Raw genomic sequence first — 26556 nt, 5'->3', positions numbered from 1 at the left:
AAGTTGCTCATGCAGCTATACCAGTATACTTTATTCTTACCTTGAGCTCAGGGAATTTTTATATTGACTTATTTCCAATATATGGTAGTAAGCAACTAAAAATTGCTTACATCACTCACTAGATTTTTAGACTCTTACACTAGTAGATGCTAATCCTCAAATGGTAAAATTGCAATAGGCAATTTAAATGTTATCTCCTCTTGTTATTCTTGCTAGTTGGTAGACTTGGCCTAGTAAAACACATTGCTTCTTTACTATATTTAATAATAAAAATTAGAATGAAGTTAAATGATGACTGTAAATGTTCATGAAAGAAACAAGATTAAATGGCAAAATAATTGAAAAAGGGCCTTTGCTGCAATTTAATTTATTTCAGTTCAATTATATATTTGGTATAAATGATACCTTCATGAAAGAAAGGATCTGAGTTTCCGTTTCATTTCATTTGTATTTTATTTTGCAAAAAGCTAATTAGAAATATGAAACTTGTTTGCCTCAGTTACACTCAGTCACCCACTCATTCCAGTCACTTATCATTTACTACTAGCTAAGTGCTTGAGCTTATATTATTGAATCCCATCTTCTCCATCTTCTAGGAGCTTATAGAAAGAAAATGTGTCTATCAGTACCAATAACAGAGGAGTAAGATGAATGGCCACAGTACAGATAACAGCACTTACTGTAAAAAAAGAAACTATTTGGGAATAGGTCTACTGGAAAGATATGTAGGGTACTACAAATTGTATGCTATTGGAAAAAAACATATATATATATATATATATATGTCATTGGGAATGATGGTGTCTTCAACTTTAATTTATGCAGGATTCTAAATTGTATTATCAATAGGGGCATTTTTTTCTCTAAATGTTATGATTATGAAAGAAAACACAAACTTTGGACAGGCCAAAAATAAGTTCATAAAAATGTTAACATGATTGTGATATAGAATTTATGCTAACCATCAAGTAAGTCATAGCATTAGAACTAAGTAAAAATTAGGTCACCTTATTCTGTGATCCTGTAAAGTTCTGCTGTTTGCTCTGGGGAGTGAATACTGTCCTTCCTTGTCAGTCAAATAGTTACTGTTCTAGGCCATGCACACCAGTAATTTTTACTATTTCCCCTTCAGATTGGTCTCTAAAAGTTTATTCAGGCTTTTCTTTCAACCTGATGTTTGAGTATATATTGAAGAGATGAGTGTGTGGCATTATTTGAACCTGTTACTGGTTTTCTTCAAATGGGAATAATGGCAATAAGTTACTTTAGGGAGATTTAACAAGTTTTAAAATTCAGAATATTAGGTCAGATCAAATTCAGATGCCAGGATGGAATATCTTCTATTTTTAATTCTTTCCTATTTTGCTTCTCAAATGTACCAAGTGCTCAGGTAGTCTTTCCTCCCTACCTTTACTTTCATGGTATGATGGAGGTTGCCATTAGCCAGTATACCAGGTGGCGGAAAACAGAAAACTGACAAACCTATGCACAAATGCATGCTCATCCATGATCCACACTGCCTTATCCACTGAGCCATCAGGCTAGCTCTGTTTGAAGCATTTTTAAGCATAGAGAGAAGTATTGGTATATAGTTTGTTCCAGAAACACAATACTAACAAACCAGAAATATTTTGTTATATTTTTTGAAATTATTCCTTTTTACACATCATTTATACTGTTTTACTTTTTCTGCGTGGTTGTTTTAAAATAGCAATTTAATATGCCCCTTTATTAGGAAGTCTCTATAAATATAATACCAGCATTAAAGCAGTGGGACATTGTACATGGTCAAAATATTACGTATGTAATGATTTGCATTCTTAATGTTCCAGAACCCTGGGGTTATTAGTAAAACGATTGGAGAAAGGTGGTAAAGCTGAACAAGAAAACCTTTTTCATGAGAATGATTGCATTGTCAGGATTAATGATGGCGACCTTCGAAACAGAAGATTTGAACAGTAAGTGTGTGCTGGAGACACTGCTGTGCTTCCATGTTTTAGGCATGATGGAGTGCAGTCATCAAAATGCTTTCCACACCAAATCTGGGATCTTTGTCGTTATACTAGAGAGTAGTATTTTCTGGTTTATGTTGCTTTTAAACATTTAATTAAATTGGAGCTAATCACTACCATCAGACTGTATTTTAAAATGTCCTCTGGCCCTGGCAGTTTGGCTCAGTGGATAGAGCATTGGCCTGCAGACTGAAGAGGTCCCAGGTTTGATTCAGGTCAAGGGCACATGCCTGGGTTGTGGGCTTGTTCCCCAGTGGGGGGCATGTAGGAGGCAGCCAATTGGTGATTCTCTCTTATCATTGATGTTTCTATCTCTCTCTTCCTCTCCCTTCATCTCTGAAATCAATAAAAATATATTTAAAAAATGTAAAATGCCCTCTGACTGGTAGAGTGCTTCTTAAAATATTATGGCCCCAATTTAGGCTTTACAGTTTTGCTACTCTCACCTTTTGGAAAATTTACCAGGATACCAGTTTGTTTTATACTGTAACTCACATGTCCAACTTTGTCTCATATAATGTTTCTCAGGACAAATAAGCAAAGCTCCTTTGAACCACAGTGAATGGTTTGTCCAGATTTTCTTTATCCTGATTCATGTGTCCTTTTTTCAAATACAAAAATAAAGTTGTTCAGTTTTTATAAAATAAGGCAAGAGTGAGCAGAAATAAGGACTGGGCAATCAGTATGAGGCAGTGCAATTCCCGGACTGGTCATGGAGTAGCACTGGGCCAGTGACTCCTAACATTCTGAGTCATTGAGACTGTATTGTTCTTAGGATTTTTGTACACACAGACTTGAATTAATTTTGCTGATACATAATGTGCTTTCTATTGTTTTGTAAGTATATTTCTAAGTACATTTCTTTAAAACCTCGAATGGGTCCCTGTAAGGAAATAATTTATAAATTTTTTTCTGTGTTTTTTTAAAATATATTTTTATTGATTTTAGAGAGAAGGGGTAGAGAGGGGGGAGGAGGGAAGGAAGGAAGGAAAGGAAGGAAGGAAGGAAGGAAGGAAGGAAGGAAGGAAGGAAGGAAGGAAGGAAGGAAGGGAGGGAGGGAGGGAGGGAGGGAGGGGAAGGGGAAGGGGAAGGGGAAGGGGAAGGGGAAGGGGAAGGGGAAGGGGAAGGGGAAGGGGAAGGGGAAGGGGAAGGGGAAGGGGAAGGGGAAGGGGAAGGGGAAGGGGAAGGGGAAGGGGAAGGGGAAGGGGAAGGGGAAGGGGAAGGGGAAGGGGAAGGGGAAGGGGAAGGGGAAGGGGAAGGGGAAGGGGAAGGGGAAGGGGAAGGGGAAGGAGAGGAAGAAAGAAAGATTAGTGATGAGAATCATTGATTGGCTGCCTCCTTCATGCCTCACACTGGGAATTGAACCTGCAACCTGAGCATGTGCCCTGACTGGGAATCAAACAATGACTTCCTGGTTCATAGGTCCACCCACAACCACTGAGCAATACCAGCTGGGCTATAATTTTTTTAAAGTGGTATTGGAGGTTGTAGAGAGGAGGTTGTATTTAATTTCTATTAATATTGAAATTATAATACCTCCATTGTACTTTAAACTATTTAATGATTTATAGTTTAGAGCACAGTATTTTATCTGTAGTTATGATAATTTTTTCCTTTTTATTTAGAGAATGAGAAATTTAAGTTTGGAGAAACAGTTATGCTTCTATCAGAGCTTGCAAACATGATTGATAAATGGGATATCAGAATTTCAGTTTTCAGTCTCAACAAAGTGTATCATTTCTTGTTGCTTAATTTGTATACTTAATTAAGCTCATAATATCTTCTGCTAGTCTGCAAGTCTTAATTTGCTAATTTTCCATTCATTCTCAAACCCAGAGCACAGCATATGTTTCGACAGGCCATGCGTACACCCATCATTTGGTTCCATGTGGTTCCTGCAGCAAATAAAGAACAGTATGAACAACTCTCCCAAAGTGAGAAGAACAATGACTATTCAGGCCGCTTCAGCCCTGATAGCCAGTATATTGATAATAGGAGTGTGAACAGTGCAGGGCTTCAGGCACCACAGAGAGTACCCAGACTGACCCACCAGGCCGAACAGATGGACTCGCACCCACGACTACCTCAGAGTACACAGCCCTCTGGAAAGCCACCGGCAGCTCCAGCCCCAGCACCACAAGGTGTATTTGGAACAAGTGTAAGCAGTGGTTATAACACCAAAAAAATAGGCAAGAGGCTGAATATCCAGCTTAAGAAAGGTACAAACCTTGTTTTTGTTTGATGGAATTTATTCTAAAACTAAACCGACTAACCCAAAACACCCTATGTTTTATTCCATTATGTGAAAGAAGTAATGTAATGACTTTTTTTAAAAAGTATTTACGATGTATTTTTATTCTTTTCAGATGAATTTGGTTATATAAAAATTGAAATGATCAGAGAATAAGGTTTTAAAAAATAAGTTTCATATGAAGGTAGCAGTTACTATTGCAGTAAAACTTTTAACAATGAAGGAAAATGATTTCAGGATGTTACATTCAAACCCAAAACAGTAGTGAGGATTTGAATGTTTTGATCATCCCACTTGATGAGGATTTTAGAAAGGTCCTCCCATTTCAATGCTACCATTTTGGTTATTGGAAGTGATTGATTCCTCTGACACTGTTTAATGGCTTGCAGTAGAATGAAGAGAAACTAGTCCAATTTTCCAGGATATTATACTGCTTCTGTTTCTTAAGGAGACAGGAGGATTATAATGGGCCTTGCTAATTCTTTATTACATATACCTATATCAACTTATTTCTTTAAGTATCCCTGTCCTATAGACTATGGATCCTTGTGTACAGGATCCATGACTTAAAGCATATGCTAGAATTTCTGATTACCAATTGCTGTCCTCTCCAGGCATTGAGATATACTTTTGCTATCACTGATCAATTTTAGCTGATCATTTTGATATGTTTTTAAATTGTCTTTCAAAATGGTGTTATTGTAAGAACTAGAGGCCCGGTGCATGAAAATCGTTCACGGGTAGGGTCCCTAGGCCTGGCTGGCAATCAGGGCCAATTGGGGCCTTCCGGCTGCCGGCCAGGGCCTCCCTTCCCCGGCTGCTAGCTGCTGGTTGCCGGCTGGGGACTTCCTTCATTCTGCACTGCCCCCTGGTGGTCAGCATAATGAGCGATTGAACTCCCGGTCGAATTCTCGAGGGGACACTTTGCATATTAGCCTTTTATTTATATAGATATTTTTCTTTTTATGAGCCCAACCAATTCCTGTAGTTAGATGGAAATGAACCCAACAGAAAGTTGAGCGATTACCTCACATTACCTGCCTGCTGCTGGCATTAGTTTCCTACTAGAACATTCCATATCTTGACATTTAGACAGTTTTTCTTTCTATGTGGGATAAGGTTTACAAGCTTGTAAGCTCTGAGATTCCTTGTTACTTTCTAAGTCATGTTCTTTCATTGAGGTTTATGTGAACCACAGATTTCTTATTTCTGGTTATTGACTTTTAAGCTCCAACTACTTAGTTGACATGATTAGGAACTGACAGCTTTACTCCACTTTTAAAACCCATTACAAACACAGAATCATATCAGCATAAACCCCTTTAAGCTCTGTTAATTCCTAAATGAGAAATGGCAGATCCTCTTTCTTCCTGTTGCTCTACTAAAATGACAGGCCCTAATTTTTAAGCAGCCCTAACCAGTTTGGCTCAGTGGATAGAGCGTTGGCCTGCAGACTCAAGGGTCCCAGGTTCGATTCCGGTCAAGGGCATGTACCTTGGTTGCGGGCACATCCCCAGTAGGGGGTGTGCAAGAGGCAGCTGATCGATGTTTCTCTCTGGTTGATGTTTCTAACTCTCTATCCCTCTCCCTTCCTTCTGTAAAAAAAATCAATAAAATATATTTAAAAAAAAAGAAACACAAATAGAGTTGTAAAAAAGATAAAATTCTGCTTGGGATCTCTCAACAAAGGATAAACATTTTACCTGGTCATTGTCATATAGCTATGAGTTCACAAATATCTTTACATTTTTACACTGATACAGGCATATTTACTTAGTTAATTACAGTTTTGGATACAATTCTTATATTTTAGCAATTCATGATATATGAACTTTGTAAATAAAATCATTTTTTGAATAAACTTTTATTTTAATAGCATTTTAAAAGCTATGATTACATTTTATACAAGCTAATTTACAAAGAATGTGCTCAATCAACATAAGAAAAATAGAAACCATGATTCTCTTTTAAATATTTTGCTGATCTTGAGTAATCTAAATATTATAGAGCTTTATAGATCTACCATGATTTTAATTTGCTGTGAGAATCCATGATAAAATGTTGAAACTGCCTGTGGGTTCCTGCCAATACTTACAAATATTTTACATAAAAATAGTTTACTGTGAATAACATTGAAGAATGCTGATTGTCTTTGATTAATACTAAATACATCTATTTAAATAATAATTTCATGATAGTTGAACAAGCTTTCATTGTAGTTAATAGATGTTTTTTACCAACTATGTTACATTTAACATTTTAATTAATTTATTTTTTAATCCTCCCTGGAAGATATTTTCCATTGATTTTTAGAGAGAGTGCAAGAGACAGGGAAAGACAGAGAGAAATATCTATGTGGGAGAAACACTGATTGGTTGCCTCCTGCACGCCCCCTGACCAGGGCCCTTGCTGGGGAGGAGCTCCCAACCCAAGTAAGTGCCCTTTACCAGAATTGAACCCGGGAACCTTTGGTCCATAGTGGGACACTCTATCCACTGGGACAAACCAGCTAGGGCATATTTAACATCTTAAAGAAGTACATAAAAGACTTAGGGTATGTCAGTGTTAAACTTTAAATTCACTTCTAAGTGACCTGAAATGCTTTGACAGAAGCTCTTCATAAACCGAGATCAGTTTTAAGTACTTAAAAAAAAGAAGCCTTCATTATAATTCTTTGTCATAATTTTGGAACTATGCCATATAATATCATAAAATAGAGTAGCCCCTATGTACTTGCTTCCATAATTATGATTTCTTAATATTTATTGCCATTTTGGCATTCTCAAATACCACGCCCTTTTGTAGAAATTAGCTTTTTAATAAAGTCAGAAGGGAAGATCAGTAATCTGTTTAAGTCAGCGCAAAATATTTTGTTGGCTTTGCTAAATGAAAATTGATATCTATTTATCTTTCTTTTAAAGGTCATTGGTTGAACCTTTAGCTTACAGATTTAGAGGTTATTGCTAATATTTTAGTAGTATTAAGGTTCAGCCAGCCTTTATAATTCATATAAATTAATATTGCAAAAGGAGAATAATTTAGAATTTTTTCTTAATAAATGTTATTGTAAGTCATTAGAGTTTCATGACAGCACGGAGACATATGGAAAAGTCCCAGCAGAATAATTAGGAAAATTTCATATAGACAATGTGCCCTTCAAGTCTTCAGCACAGAAGACTTAACCAGTTTGGCTCAGTGGATAGAGCGTCGGCCTGCGGACTGAAAGGTCCCAGGTTCAATTCCGGTCAAGGGCATGTACCTGAGTTGCGGGCACATCCCCAGTAGGAGATGTGCAGGAGGCAGCTGATCGATGTTTCTCTCTCATCGATGTTTCTAACTCTTTATCTCTCTTCCTTCCTCTCTGTAAAAAATCAATAAAATATATTAAAAAAGAAAAAAGAAATGAATAGGCCAGACATATTAAAGTGACTTTAGATTTGCAGTAAATGAATGCTTTGTTTGAACTTGAAAATATTTACAGTAGTTTTTGATGCAGGTATAATTATTTGATATTTTCTTCATTTCTACTTTATGTTTCTTTAACTCACTTTTTCATTCATATTTATTTGCCCATATTTGTTTGTTTACTTATAGAATATATTTTGTTCCTCATAGTTTTATACTGAGTGCTGAATCAAATGAATGAATGTTATAAATTTTTCGCCTTTACACATCTCTTTATTCATTCTGAAATGAGCAAGTATGTGTTCGAATATCATTTTAACTGAAATGCAACCTAATATCTTAAGTAACTTTTTAAAAACTTCTAGTAGAAATTAATCATTATTAAAATATTACAAAAGTTCTTGGATTCATTAAAAAATTTTTTATCTTCACATTTTTTTCTAGGCTTATTCTGGCCTATTGCATGTTGGTTCTGGTGACATATAACCACCTTCTACACTGTATTGAGCTTATAAGAGTGCCTGTCAAGAAAGCTGCCAAGTGACTTTGAATTTCAATCATACAAACCCGCATAGTAATTTTTAAATGCCTCATTAAGTTTAGCACCTTTAAATATGATGTTGATTTTCAGACCTGCCATCTATGATCTGTGATCATTCTTTACTGGGTATTTTTGCCTTATCGGTTTTTTTTTTCAAATGTTCATGGTCAGATTTAGGTGAGTTAGAAGAGAACTAGGCAATTATAATGGGTTTCATTCTGTTGGCAAATTGCTGTGACTAATTTTAGTTTGGGGAGATTCTGTTATCTGTATCTCTAAAAAGTTGTCTTTATTTTTTTTTTTTTATCTCCCTGAACATTTCTCTTCCTCTTCACTTCCTACTTGTCAAATCTAGATACCATTATTCCACAATAATACTTGCTATTGGAGGTACTGTGTATTTTAACAGAAGTTTTGTTTTGTATTATAAAGAAATTAAGTTTATTTTCATAATCAAAGGTTTAGACCAATTTAATAACTTTTAGCAACCATATTTCTATATATGTATATTATCTTTAGTCAGTCTTTAGATAGATTCCAATTTTTTCTCAAAATAATGAATTTTTATATGTAAAGCATTTAAACCTTTCAGATTTTAGTCTATTTTGAAAAATCTGTTGCAACTTTTAAAATACTAGAAGACATGTAGGCACTGTGAAAGTTATAAAATGTTAAGTTGGTATAGAGAGTAATAACAATTATTTTAAATGTATAATATACTTGTAAACTTGGACACATCTCATTTTTTTTCCTTTCATCTTCTGCTATATATTTAGGTACAGAAGGCTTGGGATTCAGCATCACTTCCAGAGATGTCACAATAGGTGGCTCAGCTCCCATTTATGTGAAAAACATCCTCCCCAGGGGGGCTGCCATCCAAGATGGGAGACTGAAGGCAGGAGACCGCCTGGTAGAGGTGAGAGGCTTCCAAGTCAGAAGTTCCATAACTCTAAGAAGTTATTTTTTTAAAATATTTTTATAAAATATAAAACTTATATTGTAGCAGAAGTATGCATCACGAAACAATGCATTTATGCTTTACTTCTACATTGTCCCATGTTATTTGATAAGAAATACCTTTTTTGTTTAGTGTACTCAAGTTTTAATAACCCAGACATTTGTTTTATGAGGTACCACAACATTTTGATATTATATAAGTACAGTGCCTGTGAGATTATATTCTAGATAGCTTTACATTTATGTCTGGCAATATAGAAATGCTGTCTACTTTGTAATCAGAACAGAGACAGTTGAAGTAAATGAAATGGTATATTTTAATGAGAGGAACAGCAAGTTTTTAAATGGCAGCATGGAAAATAAATTGAGACATAAAAATCAAATGTCAGAAGACAAAAACAGTTTTCAAATTTTCCTTTCTATGCCTTATGAGTTTTGGTTCATTGGTCTTCGGAAATATCTTTGACTTCCATAAATATACAGAATTTCTGTTTATGTGAATGTTTGTGCATATGGAAATAAAGGGGATAAATAGTGAGTAAAAGTATACTTTATTAGCCATTTTTTCTTAGTATTTTCTTCAGAAAACATACTCTATATTCTTAGCAGCAGATATTAAATAGTATTCAAATTCTAATGTTAACATTTTTACCTGGCATATTACCCCTTTTCCTGTATTTTCATACATTTTTAAATTTAATTTTATTTTTCTATGATCTTATATCCCCTGTATGCCCTCTACCACCTCTACCCATCCATCCCCCTTCACCCCTGCAATCACCACACTGTTGTCCATGTCCATGAGTTCTCTCTTATTTTTTTTTTTTTTCAGTCCCTCTCCCCGCTCCTCCCTCCTACTAGAGCTGTCTGCTTGCTCTCTGTGATTCTGTTTCTATTTTTCTTGGCAATTTAGTTTGCTCATTAAATGCCACATATGAGTGAAATCACATGGTACGTGTCTTTCACTGACTGGCTTATTTCACTTAGCATAATGCTCTCTAGGTTCATCAATGTTGTCACAAAGGATAACATTTTCTTCCTTTTTACAGCAGAGTAGTATTCCATTGTGTAAATGTACCACAGATATTTTTTATACACTCATCTACTGATGGGTTTTGGGGGCTATTTCCAATTCTTGGCTCTTAAATAATGCTGCAATGTACATAGGGATGCATATATTCTTTCAAATCAGTGTTTTGGGTTTCTTTGGGTAAATTGTCAGAAGAGGAATCACTCGGTCATTTGAACTCTCCATATTTAAGTGTCCTAAACATTTCTTGATTTTTTTTCATGCCTACATTTTGTACCTAGATTACTTAAATATTAAGCTCTTATTCTTTTTTTCTCATTCACATGACACTATATTTTAAACAGACATTGATAGAAGAGGCTAAATAAAAGGAAAGGTTTGAGTACAAATTATATTTAAGGTGTTGTTTATAAAAGGGACCACTTGTCCTTGGTATATAAATTGTGTAGAATTGATCACTGAACAACGCAGTCGAAAATCTGAGTATAACTTCTTTTTTAATTTAAATTTCTTATTGTTTGAAGTATTACATATGTCTTCTTTTTCCCCATTGACCTCTCCCACCCCCCAGCACATGCCCTCACCCTCCTACTGTCTGTGTCCATTTTATAACCAATGAGTATAACTTGATTCCCCATAAACTCACCTACTGGTATTCTACTGTTGTTCAGAGCCTTACCAATAGCATAAACAGTTGATTAACACATATTTAACATTATATGCATTATATACTGCATTCTTACAATAAAGTAAGCTAGACAAAATAAAATGTTATTGGGAAATTCATAAGGAATTGAAAATACATTTATAGTACTGTACTTAATTTATTGAAAAAAATATCTGTCTGTAAGTGGCTCTGTGTAATTTAAACCCCTGTTGTTCAAGGGTCAACTAGAATATTATTTTTAGTCTGTATTTGTAGATTGTTTTATTTAGTAAGAATCTCAGCTGGGACTTGAATCTTAGCCGCTAAGTCCAAAAAAAAAAAAAAAAATTATCTGTCCTTCTTTCCCAGACCTCTTCCTCTCCCTGAATTTGTCCCTGTGTAACCTTTTTTCTTTCTAAAGGTCCTTATTTGATTTTTGAGTCTCTCTTTCATCACATAATTGCTCTACTATTTCCACATTACAAAGACTATTTTTTTATTTTTTTTTTTTATTTTTAGCAATGGGAAGGCCTGCAACCTGTATTTTTTCTGAGTTAGGTTTTATTTTTTATAGCTATTAGCATTCTCTTAAAATTGAAACTACATTTCACATGTTTTAAATCTAATTGTTTAGTATCTATACAATATCAGTAATTCTGTGGGTTTTTATGAGTATCTGGATATCTGGAAGCATATAGAAAAATTATCAAAGATGTTTTTATTACTTAGAAATTTTTTGCTTCCTTTTAACCTATTATTACTTACCTATTTATTGCAATCCCTTAGTAGTATATTGAACTATATACAGGTAAGATGGCTTTTAATAGAGGGGAAAGGTTCCAAAACATAGTCTAATTACAGGAAGATTTCGGTATTACAATTTAAATAATATACTTAATTGGCTTGGACAAAATACTATTTTTGTGTGAGAAAATGAGATATAGTACTTTTATTTTTTTTAAAATAAATTTTATTGATTTTTTACAGAAAAGAGGGAGAGGGATAGAGAGTTAGAAACATCGATCGGCTGCCTCCTGCTCACCCCCTACTGGGGATGTGCCCGCAGCCAAGGTACATGCCCTTGACCGGAATTGAACCTGGGACCCTTCAGTCTGCAGGCCGAGGCTCTATCCACTGAGCCAAACCGGTTAGAGCAGAGATATAGTACTTTTAAAAAGCAAAATTCCACTCTCATTTCTGTTAAATACATAGTGCTTTCTGATAATGTTATTATACTTCCTACAAAATAAAAATGATGTAATTCTCAGGACTTGGCTGTTTTAAATCTTTTTGTTTTGGTAGAATTTTCTTAACACATTGAAGAATATTGAGGTGAAATATTGCTATTCCTCCAAAATTATCTCCAGGATTATTTTGTGGAGATTCTTCTTTAATGTTAGCCTTTTAGGGATGAAAAAGTTTATCTTCATAGTTGTTAGTAGAATTACATTGAAAGTTAAAATATTTTTGCTCAAAATATTTTTGAGTGTGTTTTTACTGCCCCCTATAGAAGATACAACTTTTATTTTGGTATAAGAAAACCTATGCTACACAGGCCACCAAGATATCTCAGTTCACAGCCAGGAAGTTTTGTGTTAACTTGACATGTTATATAATTTGTTTATTACTTGTTAATGCTCTGGTGGCTGTAGCTTTTGATTTTTTGATAAGCACTGAAAGATTTACTACTTCATTTCTCACTTCTAGAAACCTGATCTGCATTTCTGTATTAGCACAACAGCCTGGTGGTTATCAGATTATGCAGAATTTTACCATGAAATGAGTTATGTTTTATAGCAGATATGATCAGTTCTACAATGTGTGTCTTTTCTTCTGTTATCTGTTTGCACAGGATTGCAGCTGAAAACTTTTTGTTTGTTTTAGGTAAATGGAGTAGATTTAGCAGGCAAATCCCAAGAGGAAGTTGTTTCCCTGTTGAGAAGCACCAAGATGGAAGGGACAGTGAGCCTTCTGGTCTTTCGCCAAGAAGATGCCTTCCACCCAAGGGAACTGGTGTGTAAATTTAGAGCACGTGAAAGATTTCTGATGCACATGAGCCAGGGTTGGTCTGGGCTACCTACCTGACGACCAATGTTTATTGGGATATTTTCCTAGTAGTTTCTATAATTTATATGTCTTTCAACCTTACAGGCATTCTTTTCTCAAATTTCTTCAGGTCTGGAAATAGATATCTACAATGTTGAGTGTAGGGTTATTTAAAAATCAGATTGCAGGGATATTTTCTAGGACAGCAAATGCTTATTACTAAATAATTTCTGATGGCCTGATTGAATACAGAGATGTTGATTATTTCATTACTGTCACTTCAAAGGCTCTTGTTGAAAGTTTGCTGTGTTCTCTACTACCTATGACAAACCTTCAGATTTCAGATTTCCATGGAAGCAAATAAAGATGCTTGCTTCTTGTAAGAAAAGGAATACCTTTAAAATATTGTTATTGAAAATAAAAAGACTTGAGTGTCAGTAAGCCCCATGACCATTAGTTACTAACATAAACATTATTGCAAATAGCATAAATCAAATGAAAAAACTTTCTTTGCAAACTGTTTCAGTTTTTATGCATATATCAACACATCTAAATATTAAATAAGAGTATGTAGTATTGGAGAAAAGGAAATATGTATATTAAGTTAACATAGTTCTAAGTGTTTTTCTGCAATAAGGGCAAAGTTTATTTATATATAAAAACAACATAATTGGAGGAATCACCTTTACTTTTGATGTGGTGAAAATTGTTTTACTTCATGTACAAATGGTATTTTAAATATTCTAGCTGGGTCATTTTACAACATTTGACATCTCTTTCAGATAGCTTTATAGCTTTGTCTAAAAAATAATTCATATTACCACAAAATTCTGGCTCTTCCACAAAATACTGGCTCTTCCATAGAATACCGACTTCTGCGCATGGGCCACGAAGTTTCAGTCGCACTGTACATGCATGCCTGCACGCAGTATTTTGTGGAAGAGCCACACTCAAGGTGCCAAAGAGCCGCATGTGGCTCGCGAGCCGTGGTTTGCCGACCACGGTCTTAAGCTAATACTTCAAGTATGGATGTGCCATGGTGAATAAAATGTCCCTTTTATTATAAGTCAGATAAATTTTAGTTATAAAAATGTCCCATCTCATGGTTACTAACAGATTCAAAATTTTTTGTGATTTTGTGGAAATTTCAGTTTTAATAAAGCTGAAAAGTGAGCACTTTTGTTTTAAGTAGGTTTTGGAAAAATTTCTATTTTAAAATGTTTAATGCATTACTCTTTCCCCCACACTGTTATCTAATTTTGTGCTTAAAATGCCACCTGATCCTAAATCTGGAGATGTCTTTATTAAGTTGTAAATTTGCATTTAAAGAAAAACTAAGATTTAGATATGATTTGATGAAGCTTTAATTCTTACTCAGTATGTGAGTTTGGGTAATAGCATTATTAGATTGCCAAAGCTTGCACACACTCTTAAGCAGCCTTTCTAGAATTAGTGCCAACATACAGTCAGCATAAGGTTATTGAGGTTCTTCTTGTCCAATTTTGATATTACATGCTTCTGTTTTCCCCTTCTGCTACCTACTTTTTTGTTCTTGGTTATTTAATTTATTGCCTTTGAGCGTTTCATTAAGGAATGAGCCAGTAGGCCGTCAGTCTGTTACTAATGTTGCATCTGCTTGTCAAGATTTAGAAGAATAAAATTCTGAAAACTTAAAGGGTGCATTTAAAATGATCTTTTAATCCAATGCCCAAACTCTTCCTTGGTTTGGGATGTCTGTGTATAAATTCTGTGTCTACAATGAAATACTTTTATCAATATGTAGATTTTAAATTAACCTTGTAACTGTGTAATTAAAGCTACTCTATAATATATGAAATAAATCACATTTAAGATGTATGTTATATTTTAAAGTATAATACTTTTGGTTCACACTGTTATTATCTGATCTAGCTATCAAGTTATATAACATAACTTATCTTTAGTTGGAAAAATTAAAAATAAATTAGAAATAGTGCTATGAATAGAAGAGCTGTTTGGTGAGATTTGATTTTCTTTCTCTACTAAATTGATGATGTACTGTGAATGAGCAATTAAAAACATACATCTAGAAAAATGTAAAACACACACCCACACAAGATAACATAAGCATCCCAGTGAAAGTTTGGAAGACAGAGTAATACATCGTCCAAAATATAATCACACTCTATTTATTTTGTGGATTTTAAAAACCAGTATAATTTCCTTTCAAGTAAACCTTGTGTCCCTTTGTGTTGAAGATGGCTTTGGTCAGTCTGTATTTATGTTTTTCTTCAATTCTTCTAGAATGCAGAGCCAAGCCAGATGCAGATTCCAAAAGAAATGGTAAGAGCTTTGTCTTTTTCAGGATGCAGAGATGTTTGAAAGATAAGTGGCACTAACTTCTTACTAATTAAGTAAATATGAAGTTAACTTGTCCTCCCTTTTCCTGGCACATATAGAGATTACCTACGTTTATTAAATTGCAACGTGGTATTGTCTTAAGGTGACTTACTGTTATTATCCCCAATATAGAATATTTCATGCTTATTTTTGGTTAGACAAAAAAGGGAGATAGATTAGATTAGTTTTCTATTAACTGCATAAGAGAGACCAAAAGTTGTTGAGTCTGGTAGTTTGACATATATGTGAAGAACTTAATGAGTTGTGAAATGCTATAAGTGGCTACAAAGTGAAAAAAACAAAAGCAAAACAAAACTTGATTCAGACACAGAAAAAATAGGGAGGACTAAAAGCACAATAAAAATGTGTCGTAATCAGGAAAAATAAAATGTCATTAATTAGGCTAAATACAGAGGTATTTTAGTATAAATGATATTATCCTATTATAAAGGGGTAACTTAATAAAAGTAAGTATTCCCAACATGGATTAAAATGCAAATCTAGTTGTGTTCTGTTTAGAAAACAAATCCTAATAGATACAGACTTGAAATCCTATCTAATAATAGAGAAACATGGTACTTAACTGTAACTTCGCTACCCTTCCCATTGGCTAATCAGCAAGATATGCAAATTAAATGCCAACCAAGATGGCGGCCGGCAGCCAGGCAACTGAAGCGAACAGGAGGCTTGCTTGCTCCAGTGATAGAGGAAGCCAAGGTTCCCCGCCTGCCGCTGCCGGCCTCTGAGCTTGCACTCTAAGCAACTATGTTGCAATTATAGAAGCTAAACAATCCCCAGAAACCTGCTTTCAGCCTTCAGAACTGGAGCGAGTAGGACCGCAACAGTGTTACAATTATAGAACCCAAACAAACCCAGATACTTGCTTTCAGCAGTCGAGGTCTCAGAGCTGGAGATGAGCCTCAGAGCTAAAGCCGGCTCTCAGCTCCAGTGACAGGCATAGAAGGTAAATAAATCCTAGAATAAAAAAAAAGAAAAAAAGGAGAGGTTTGGAGCTTCAGTCACCTGCCAGCCTGAAAACGGCCCTCAGCCCCTCACCCAGACTGGCCAGGCACCCCAGAGGGGACCCCCATTCTGAAGGGGCTGTGACCAGCTGCAAACAGCTATCATCCCCTCACCCAGAAAGGCCAGGTACCCAAGCGGGACCCCCACCCTGATCCGGGACACCATTCAGGGCAAACCAGCCGGCTCCCACCCATGCACCAGGCCTCTATCCTATATAGTAAAAGGGTAATATGCAAACTGACCCTAACAGCAGAAGGACTGGGATGACTGGTCACTATGACACACACTGACCACCAGGGGCCAGACCCTCAATGCAGAAACTGCCCCCTGGTGGTCAGGGTGCTCTCACATGGGAGGAGCTCTGCTCAGCCACAAGCCAGGCTGATGGATTCCAGTACAGCGGTGGTGGTGGGAGCCTCGCCTGTCTCCTCAGCAGCGCTAAGGATGTCCGACTGAAGTTTAGGCCTGCTCCTGTCCCCGCTGGCAAGTGGACATCCCCCGAGGGCTGCCGGGCTGCCAGTGGGATGTCTGATTGCCAGTTTAGGCCTAATCCCCTGGGGAGCAGGCCTAAGCCAGCAGGTAGTCATTCCCTGAGGGGTCCCAGACAGCGAGAGGGCACAGGCTGGACTGAGGGACTACCCCCCCCCCCCACCAAGTGCACAAATTTTTGTGCACCGGGCCTCTAGTAAAGAAATAAGTTGAATTCTATCAGACAGTATTAACACAGTGAAAGTAACACATGCCATATGAGTTCTGAAAATTTTTTAGCATGGATGCCCTGCATGGGGGAAAAAAGAAAAGGTGTTTATATTGATATATAATGTCATTTGGTAACATTATAACAGTTAGGGCCTTTTATACATCAAACAACATAGCACAAAACATATCATTCCCAAACTCTTGTAAGGAGAAAGAAAATTTAACAAAACCATATCCACATGGTGATGCTAATACATATTTTCAAAAATTGTCATATTAGGTAGACCCAAAATGGTAGGGATATGAAGAATTTGAATAACATAATTAGGTTTGATTTTCTTTACAGATTCATAAATAAGCAAATTTGAACCTAATAAGCAAACAAACAAAATATATAAAACCTATGTAATATTTTAAAGTACAGTGCTCGTGGTTCACACTATTATTATCTGTTCTAGCTGTCAAGTTATAATATAACTTATAACTTAGATTTAGTTTGAAAAATTAAGAATATATTAGAAACAGTGCTCAAAGATTTCATAATTACAAAGATGGATGACAAATCAGACCTCAGAGGAAAAGCAGTAAACAACCATAATAATATTATACATTCATAAGTATGGGTTGTAGAAAATTCATAGTCTTAATTTTTTAATTCTAAAATCAATAGATCAGTGACAGCTAATCAGAATCATGGTGGTGTGTGTGTGTGTGTGTGTGTGTGTGTGTGTGTGTGTATGTATGTGTATTTGGTGGGGTTGGTTGAAAGGTGAGGGAAATTGAACAGATTGATTCTAAAGAATAAAGTGGGCACAAGTGTGATGTTTATACTATTTTAAAATGATGACAAAAAGTACTCTAAAACTAAAATACTTATTAGTGACTAGAGTCCCAGTGCATGAAATTAGTGCATGGGGGGCGAGGGGGAAGAATAGTCCCTCAGCCCGGCTTGCACCCTCTCCAATCTTGGACCCCTTGGGGGATGTTTGACTACTGGTTTGGGGATCAGATCTGAACCGGCAGTCGGACATCCCTCTCGCAATCCAGGACCACTGGCTCCTAACCACTCACCTGCCTGTCTGCCTAATGCCCCCAACAGCCCTCCCCTGCCAGCCTGGTTGCCCCCAACTGCCCTCTGCTACAGTCCTGGACACTCCCAACTGCCCTCCCCTGCAGGCCTGGTCGTCCACAACTGCCCTCTTCTGCAGGCCTGGTCACCCCCAACTGCCCTCCCCTACAGGCCAGTTCACTCCCAACTGCCCTCCCCTGCCAGCCCGATCTCGCCCCCAACTGCTTCTGCCTCGGCCCCCACCACCATGCCTTTGTCTGGAAGGAAGGAAGTAGGACATCCGGAAGATGGCCGGTTGACGTGGTCTAATTAGCACATTATCCTTTTATTAGATTATGTAGGATAGGATTGCTTAAAAGGGGGGGGGGGAGCATTTTTCAGCAGGAGGAGTTGCCTTTATCAGACAAAAATACATAACCCCTATATCAGAACTGATAGCCAGTCATATGCACTATTCTGCCAAACTGGTTATTATAAAATTGAACTGCTTTCATACACCTTACACCAAACAGCTGTTGCCCTTCAACCCCTCCTCAGCCCCCACCTTAGGTTCTACCTTCACAGTTCACCCAGATTAGGTTCTGATTGGTCAACTTCTATGCCAGTCAGTGTCAAAAGCTCTGCCTCCTAGACAGCTATTGGCTCCTCTCACTTCACCCAGATTTCGTTCTGATTGGTCGGTTTCTATACCTGTCAGTATCAAAAGCTCCGCCTCCTAGACAGCCATTGGCTCTTCTGGGAAATCCAGAACGGCCCCACTGACAACTGTCTCTCTTTCCTGGCCTATCTCTGGGCCTGATCCACAGCCTCCGCAGCAGCTGTGGATCAGGCCCTTGCCTCTCTTGCCGCGCCCACCTCGCACCCTCCCGCCCTCCTGCTGGCCACCAGCCTTGCCATGATAGGAGCCTGTGGGCCACAGGGGAGGGACTGAGAGGTGCTCCATGCACTTCCTTGTGACCATTTGTTTGTTCATTTTGGTCGTTACGGCCATTGGCTTTTTATTATATAGATGATAGAAATAGACCTGCTGTGTAGATGTATGTTAACAGTGGCATTTCAAAATAGTGGTAAGGGATGGTTTCTTTGATGTTTAAAACAATTAATTTGCCATTCAATTTAAAAAGTTAGATTTCTTTTTTTCTCACCATACAGTAAAATAAATCCCAGTTGATTCTGAAATTAAACCTAAAAAAGTACCAAAACATTTTAAGATAAAATATGTGAAAATCTTTTTGTTAACTTTGGAGGAAGAATGCTGTGCAAGCATGAAGAAGCCAATGTCCTTAGATAATAAATGCATGGTAGATTATTTGTACATGAGTGTGTGCATTTGAATACTTCTCTATAGCAATTACCAAACCATGAATCATTTGCAAAATAAATGCTACATGGGGGCAGTATTTCCTAGTGTGATCCCTGGGTAGAGAACACTCTTTGTTGTTAGAATCTTGATATCATAGAAATTTCTGGAAAACAGAATGACTTCAGACATAAAGCACATCTGTTAATGCTTAAGAGAGTTTGAGATAGGACATGATTCTGTAAGCAATAAAGATAGGTAGATCAGTGCTAGTGAGGGCATTGGTGATTAGCCCAGAACTTTTCAATCACTAAGGGGTAGCAGCAGCCTGGACTTTTAATGTGGTATTTATTCCTTTGAGAATCTCAGGGTCCATTCTAATCCATTCCTCACCCATAAACCCTATGTATTCATGAGAGCATGCCAGAGATAATGACAATCAGTCACCTAAACAGAAGTAGTACTATACATATGCTTGTTGCCTGGGATTCCCAATTACAAATAGAATTTTTTTTTTCCTGAAGAGAGTTTTCCAAGTAAATTAAAAAAGCATAGAGTCTTTTTTTCAAATGTTTTCTTTTCAAAATGCGTCCTCATATTTTTGCCTTTGTTTCTCTCTTGCTCTGGATGGAGTACCATTTTGGGTTGTGAAAGGCTTTCTATTAAAATTTTAATTTAGCAAACTGGCTTCCAGGGCCTCTCCCACTCTTTATACCATGTGATGACTAACCATTAAATTAATTTAATCTTGAAATTCTCTGCTATTATTTAAACTGTCATGTTATTGTAAGCACCTTAAGAACAGTTATGTTTTTTTTTTTTCTTTTTTAAAAAAAAAAATTTTATTGATTTTTTACAGAGAGGAAGGGAGAGGGATAGAGAGTTAGAAACATTGATGAGAGAGAAACATCGTTCAGCTGCCTCCTGCACACCCCCTACTGGGGATGTGCCCTCAATCAAGGTACATGCCCTTGACCGGAATCGAACCTGGGACCCTTCAGTCCACAGGCTGATGCTCTATCCCAGCCGTGGGCAAACTACGGCCCGCGGGCCGGATCCGGCCCGTTTGAAATGAATAAAACTAAAAAAAAAAAAAGACCGTACCCTTTTATGTAATGATGTTTACTTTGAATTTATATTAGTTCACACAAACACTCCATCCATGCTTTTGTTCCGGCCCTCCGGTCCAGTTTAAGAACCCATTGTGGCCCTTGAGTCAAAAAGTTTGCCCACCCCTGCTCTATCCACTGAGCCAAACCGGTTAGGGCTAGGATACGCTTTCTATTCTATGGTTCACAACTCTACCTGCATCTGCACAGTCCTTTTTGCTGTGTTACCCCAACTGTGTTTCCAGTTTCTAGAAATTACTGCATGGGCATTATTTTATTGTTACTGACTTCAGAGAAGAAGGAGCGGGAGAGAGAAATAGAAACATCCATGATGAGAGAGAATCACTGATTGGCTGCCTCCTGCACGCCCCACTTTGGGGATCGAGCCCACACCCCAGGCATGTGCCCTTGACCAGAATCGAACCCGGGACTCTTCAGCCCACAGGCCGACGCTCTATCCACTGAGCCAAACCAGCTAGGGCTTTGAGGGGCAATTCTGTTTGCTACAGATTACAGAAAAATCAGTCTCAAATGGTTTAAGAAATGAGGAAGGTTACAGTAAATGCATATGCAAGGCAAGCCCAGGGGAGGACAGATCCCCGCGGACCCTCAGGGACCGGCCTGCTTCCGTGCAGTCCTCTGGCCCCCCTCCCGGTATTCCCTCCATTCTCTCCTCAGCAGCAAGACGGTTCCAGGGGACATGTCAGGACGTGACAATGGCCAGAGGGAAAAGAGACTGTTTCTTCCTTTGCCTGCTCTTTACAACCCCGCCCCCCCCCCCAACATTTTCCCTCACACCTCATTGGCTAGAATTGGTACCATGGCTATTCCTAAAGTACTGGCTAAGAAGGGGGGTTGGGATTACACCAAATGGCTTATATTAATCATATGGAAGTGATATGACTGTTGGGAGTCAACCACAATACCTGCTTCAAACTGCTAACTGGTCTTTTGTGTAATAGGTCCCCACCCCCCTGTTGGTCCCCTGGCTTGGGGCTGTCATTTTTACTGGTTTCTCTGTAGAGTTAGGTTCTTTTTCTCACAATCAGTTCAAGTCCTAGATTTTCTTTAAGCCTAAGAGCATTACATTTCTTTTCTGTCTAGTGCTTCCCTCCCTCCAATCTATCCCTTCTCAGTAGCATGACTCTACCTGGCACATTGTATATGACTCCATATCGCCGCTTCCTCAAATTTCTCATCTTTTTTTTTTTTATGGTAGGTTTTGTTTTTATTTTATTTATTTAAATTCTTTATTGTTTAAAGTATTACATATGTCTCCTTTTTCCCCCTTTGACCTCTCCCCAGCTAGTCCCACCCCCAGCACATGCCCTCACCCCCCCCCTCACTGTATGTGTCCATTGGTTATGCTCATATGCATGCATACAAGTCCTTTGATTGATCTCTTACCACTCCCCTAACCCCCGCCACCTTCCCTCTTAAACTGGACAGTCTGTTCGATGCTTCTATGTCTCTGGCTCTGTGTTTGTTCATCATTTTATATTGTTCATTATATTCCACAAATGAGTGAGATCATGTGATATTTATCTTATTCCGACTAGCTTATTTCACTTAGCATAATGCTCTCCAGTTCCATCCATGCTGTTGCAAATGGTAAGAGTTCCTTCCTTTTTAGAGCAGCATAGTATTCCATCGTGTAGATGTACCACAGTTTTCTAATCCACTCATCTGCTGATGGGCACTTAGGCTGTTTCCAGATCTTAGCTATGGTGAATTGTGCTGCTATGCACATAGGGGTGCATATATCCTTTCTGATTGGTGTTTCTGGTTTCTTGGGATGCCGGGGTCCAACCCCAGCGGGTCCAGGGGTCCGCAAAGGTGTGAACGGAGTCAGCGAAGAAGGAATGACACAGAGGCAGCGTTCAGGTGATCATCATAGCCGGGTTCTCTTGTCAGGGTCTCCGGCCAGGATCTCCAGCCAAGTTCTGGTCTGGATCTCCAGAGAGGTTCTGCTTCGGATCTCCAGCGAGGTTCTGTAGCCATGTTCCCTCGCTAGGTTCTTCAGCCAGGTTCTGTCCAGGTTCTCCAGCCAGGTTCAGTCAACAGGTTCTAGTCAGGTTCTCTTGCCAATTTCTGTAGTCAGGTTCAGTCCAGGATCTTTTGCCATGTTCTCTCCAGCGAAGTTCTTCTGTCTGTAGGTTCTGTGTAGGTTCTGTCTGTAGGTTCTTTCTTCTAAGTTCTGTCTCTTTCTGTCTTGTTACATCTGTATTTATACCAGTTGATTCAATCCTATCAATCTCTATTACAAAGGTTAAGGCGTTTCTTATCTCCATTCCAGGGAGTAAAGATTATGCAGCTTAAGCATGATTGTTTGTAGTTAAAGTGATTAATTACCTGCCTGGCACTTAGTTGAGGGGTTTTATTCCCTCCCTAACTTCAGGGGAAAATCCCTACCTCGGGAAACAACCTTTCTCAGAGACCTTGGTTAAAACACATAGTGCCAAGAAGGTGAGCAAACATATTAAGAACAGTATGCCTTATATGCGAGGTCCCTTGAAACAGCAAGCATGGACCGGCTCCCGGCAAATTCCCCCTTTTTTATTTTTTAAAAGCAGGCATTAAAAAGAAAAACCCAAAATGCTCTCTTGTATCCATTTTAAGAGTAGGATTGGCGCTTTCTGCTATTACCTGAGTCCTGATCTATCACCCCAGGGAGAGCTTGCCAATCCTGCACTTTCCCAGGGTGGAAAGGCTGCAGTGGGGTTAAGGATAAGGCTCCTTGGGCCTACCTTCGCCCATGCCATTACATTTACCTTTCCTTCCTCAGAAAAGCATGGACATACTTCTTGTATAAAACGTTCTGTCTGACTGGGAGTAACCTTAATTCCTCTGCTAGCAAGCATATGTGTTAAAAGATCAATACAGAGTCTTATTTCTTTAGACTCAGTATGGCACATCTTCTTAATCTAAAGATCAATACAGAGTCTTCTTTCTTTGTACTCAGTATGGCACATCTTCTCAATCTAAGAATCAATACAGAGTCTTCTTTCTTTGGACTCAGTATGGCACATCTTCTCAATCTAAGAATCAATACAGAGTCTTCTTTCTTTGGACTCAGTAAGGCACATCTTCTCAATCTAAGTTCTGTACTATCCACCTTCTTACCCTACTTATCCTCTATAGGGAGGTCTGTAGCACCCTGGTGGAGTCCTATCCGTCCCGAGTGTGGGGAAGAACAGTTATGTTTTAAAGTTCAGTTAGTTTGTTGACTGATTTTTCACCATGATCCATAACTGATTTAGTCTGAGAAATTAATTAAAGCACTAAGGTTGATGATTAGGGTAATTGCATAATAGTAGCTAATAGACATTTTGCGTTTTTGTGATATAAATTTCCAATTACATTGTTGAAATACTGTATTAATTAATGAGAGTGGGGAATCAGAAACTCTGGTTTTAGGTTACTGAATTCAGAATGGGACAGAATGCTGAATTACTCAGCAAAGTCTCAAGGTCACTTGTGCCACGTCATGAAGAAACTCTTTGCCTTTGCAAAGTTCATTCACTTGATATAGGACACTCTTATGTGAATGTCCAACTTGGATAAGGTATTCATAGATATATTAGAGCTCTCCAGATAAACAAAACCAATAGGATATGTATATATAAAGAAAGATATTTAATCTAATGAATTGGCTTGTGTAATTGTGGATGCCAGCAAGGCTCAAGACCTAGGAGAGCCCTGTTCCAGTTCTATTCCAAAGGCTGGCAGGCTTTAACCCAGGAGAACCATTGGTACATATGAAGAACAAAGTCAGTCTGTTTGTCAATTCCCCTTTGCTCTGAGAGGCCTTTTTGTTCTTCTGCTCAGGCCTTTAACTGATTGGATGAGGTCCACCTACATTGTGGAGGACAATCTGTTTTATTCAAAGTTTACCAATTTAAATATTTAATCTCATTCATAAATACCCTCCAAATTGATACCTAAAATTAACATTAGAATGAGGTAGTGAAGTTACCTGTTGGCTCAGGCCTTCACTTCCCAAAATGTCACTTTCTTCCTGGTCTAATGCAAACCTGCCTAGTAAGTAAGCCCTCCAAGAACTCAATATGATCCAGGTAAGAATATAATTGTATGTTAAACAAATTCAGGGCTATTGGATTAAAGTAGAGCTTTAGAAAATATTACAGCTTAGAGATGATACCAGACCATAGAAATAAGATATGTTTATTTCATGGTTAAATATCATGTCAAAATGAATTCTAGAAAGAGTTAGTGGGTTCTTCTTACAGAAACTATAGGGATTTATTGGGGAATTTTGGGGAACCTTCCTGAAAATAAGAAGGCTCCTTGATAAGCTAACTTCAGAAGGTATGAATAGACTTGATTTAGAAATTTAATGAGCAAGGCAATAAGCATTGTCATTAATAGGTTCAGTTGACTAATGGTTGTGGTAGAACAAGTAAATACTACCAAATTGACCCCCCCATTCCCCATAAATTGAGAAAACAATTGAAGAAATTAAGAAATAAATTCCATTTGGAGTAGCATAAAAAAGAGTAAAATACATAGTTAGGAATAAATTTACCCAAGGAGGTAAAAGATCTAGATGCTGAAAATTATAAGACAATATTGAAAGAAGTTGAAGACACAAACAAATGGAAAGATAGTCCATATTCATGGATTTGAAAAATTAGTATTGTTAAAATGTTTGTTTTACCCATATGCCGGGGTCCAACCCCAGCAGGTCCAGGGGTCCCTAAAGGTGTGGACAGAGTCGGCGAAGAAGGAATGACACGGAGACAGCGTTCAGTTGATCAGCAGCTTTGCCAGGATCTCTAGCCCGGATCTCCAGCCAAGTTCTGGTCTGGATCTCCAGAGAGGTTCTGCTTCGGATCTCCAGCCAGGTTCTGTGGCCATGTTCCCTCGCTAGGTTCTCCAGCCAGGTTCTGTCTGAGATCTCCAGCCAGGTTCGGTCACCAGGTTCTAGTCAGGTTCTCTTGCCATGTTCTATAGTCAGGTTCAGTCCAGGATTTATTGCCATGTTCTCTCCAGCGAAGTTCTTCTGTCTCCAGGCTCCGTGTAGGTTCTGTCTTCTGAATTCTGTCTGTTGTTGTCTTGTTGCATCTGTATTTATACCAGTTGATTCCAATCCTATCAATCTCTATTCCAAAGGTTAGGGCGTTTCTTATCTCCATTCCAGGGAGTAAAGATTATGTAGCTTAAGCATGATTGTTCATAGTTAAAGTGATTAATTACCCGCCTGGCACTTAGTTGAGGGGTTTTATTCCCTCCCTAACTTCAGGGGAAAATCCCTACCTGGGGATTCAACCTTTCTCAGAGAGGTGACCTTGAGGGTGAGCAAACATATTAAGAACCGTATGCCATATATGCCAGGTCCCTTGAGACAGCAAGGATGGACCGGCTCCCGGCACCCATATGATAATACAGAATCATTGCAATCTCTATCATTTCAATGGCATTTTTCACAGAAATAGGAAAAAAAAATCCTAAAATGTACATGGAACTACAAAAAATCCCAAATAGCCAAAGCAAAGAACAGCAAAGTTGGAGGCACACATTACCTGATTTCAGACTATATTATAAAGCTATAGTATTAAAAACAGTATGGTATTAACATAAAAACAGACACAGAGATCAAGGAAACAGAATAGAGAGCTGAGAAACACGTGCATATATGGTCAATTAATTGACAAAAGAACAGTGGGGAAAAGCAGTCTCTTCACTAAATGATGCTGGGAAAATTTGATTGCTGCATGCAAAAGAATGAATTTGGCCACCGATTTCACATTATATACAAAATTCAACTCAAAGTGGATTAAAGATTTGAATGTAAGACTTGTATCCATAAAACTCCTAGAAGATAACTTTTGGGGTAAACTTCTTGACATCAGTCTTAGCAATGTATTTTTTGTTGGTTTTTTGGATTAGATACCAAAAGCAAAGGCAACAAAAGAAAAAATAAACAAGTGGGACTAAATTAAATATAAAAGCTCTGCACAGCAAAGGAAACAATGAACAGAATAAAAGGCAATCTGTGGAGTGTGAGAAAATATTTGCAAATCGTGTATCTGGTCGGAGGTTAATATCTAAAATGTATAAAGAACTCA

General features: G+C 37.8%; 1 protein-coding gene across 28 annotated transcripts in view; it reads left to right on the top strand.

Annotated features, from left to right (window-relative positions):
- The window catches only part of PARD3 (par-3 family cell polarity regulator), a 780879-nt gene that overhangs the window by 406013 nt on the left and 348310 nt on the right, over positions 1-26556 (top strand). For all 28 annotated transcript variants that reach the window (XM_059655793.1, XM_059655831.1, XM_059655947.1 and 25 more), the window contains 5 exons: positions 1833-1958; positions 3849-4231; positions 8986-9125; positions 12727-12855; positions 15172-15210. In XM_059655793.1, the coding sequence (XP_059511776.1) occupies positions 1833-1958; positions 3849-4231; positions 8986-9125; positions 12727-12855; positions 15172-15210 (817 nt within the window). The remainder of the gene's footprint in view (positions 1-1832; positions 1959-3848; positions 4232-8985; positions 9126-12726; positions 12856-15171; positions 15211-26556) is intronic.

The sequence above is a fragment of the Myotis daubentonii genome, chromosome 1 (assembly GCF_963259705.1).
Source record: "Myotis daubentonii chromosome 1, mMyoDau2.1, whole genome shotgun sequence".
NCBI classification, from domain to species: Eukaryota; Metazoa; Chordata; class Mammalia; order Chiroptera; family Vespertilionidae; genus Myotis; species Myotis daubentonii.
Note: the sequence above shows the minus strand (reverse complement) of the source record. Positions and strands in the feature narration are given on the sequence as shown.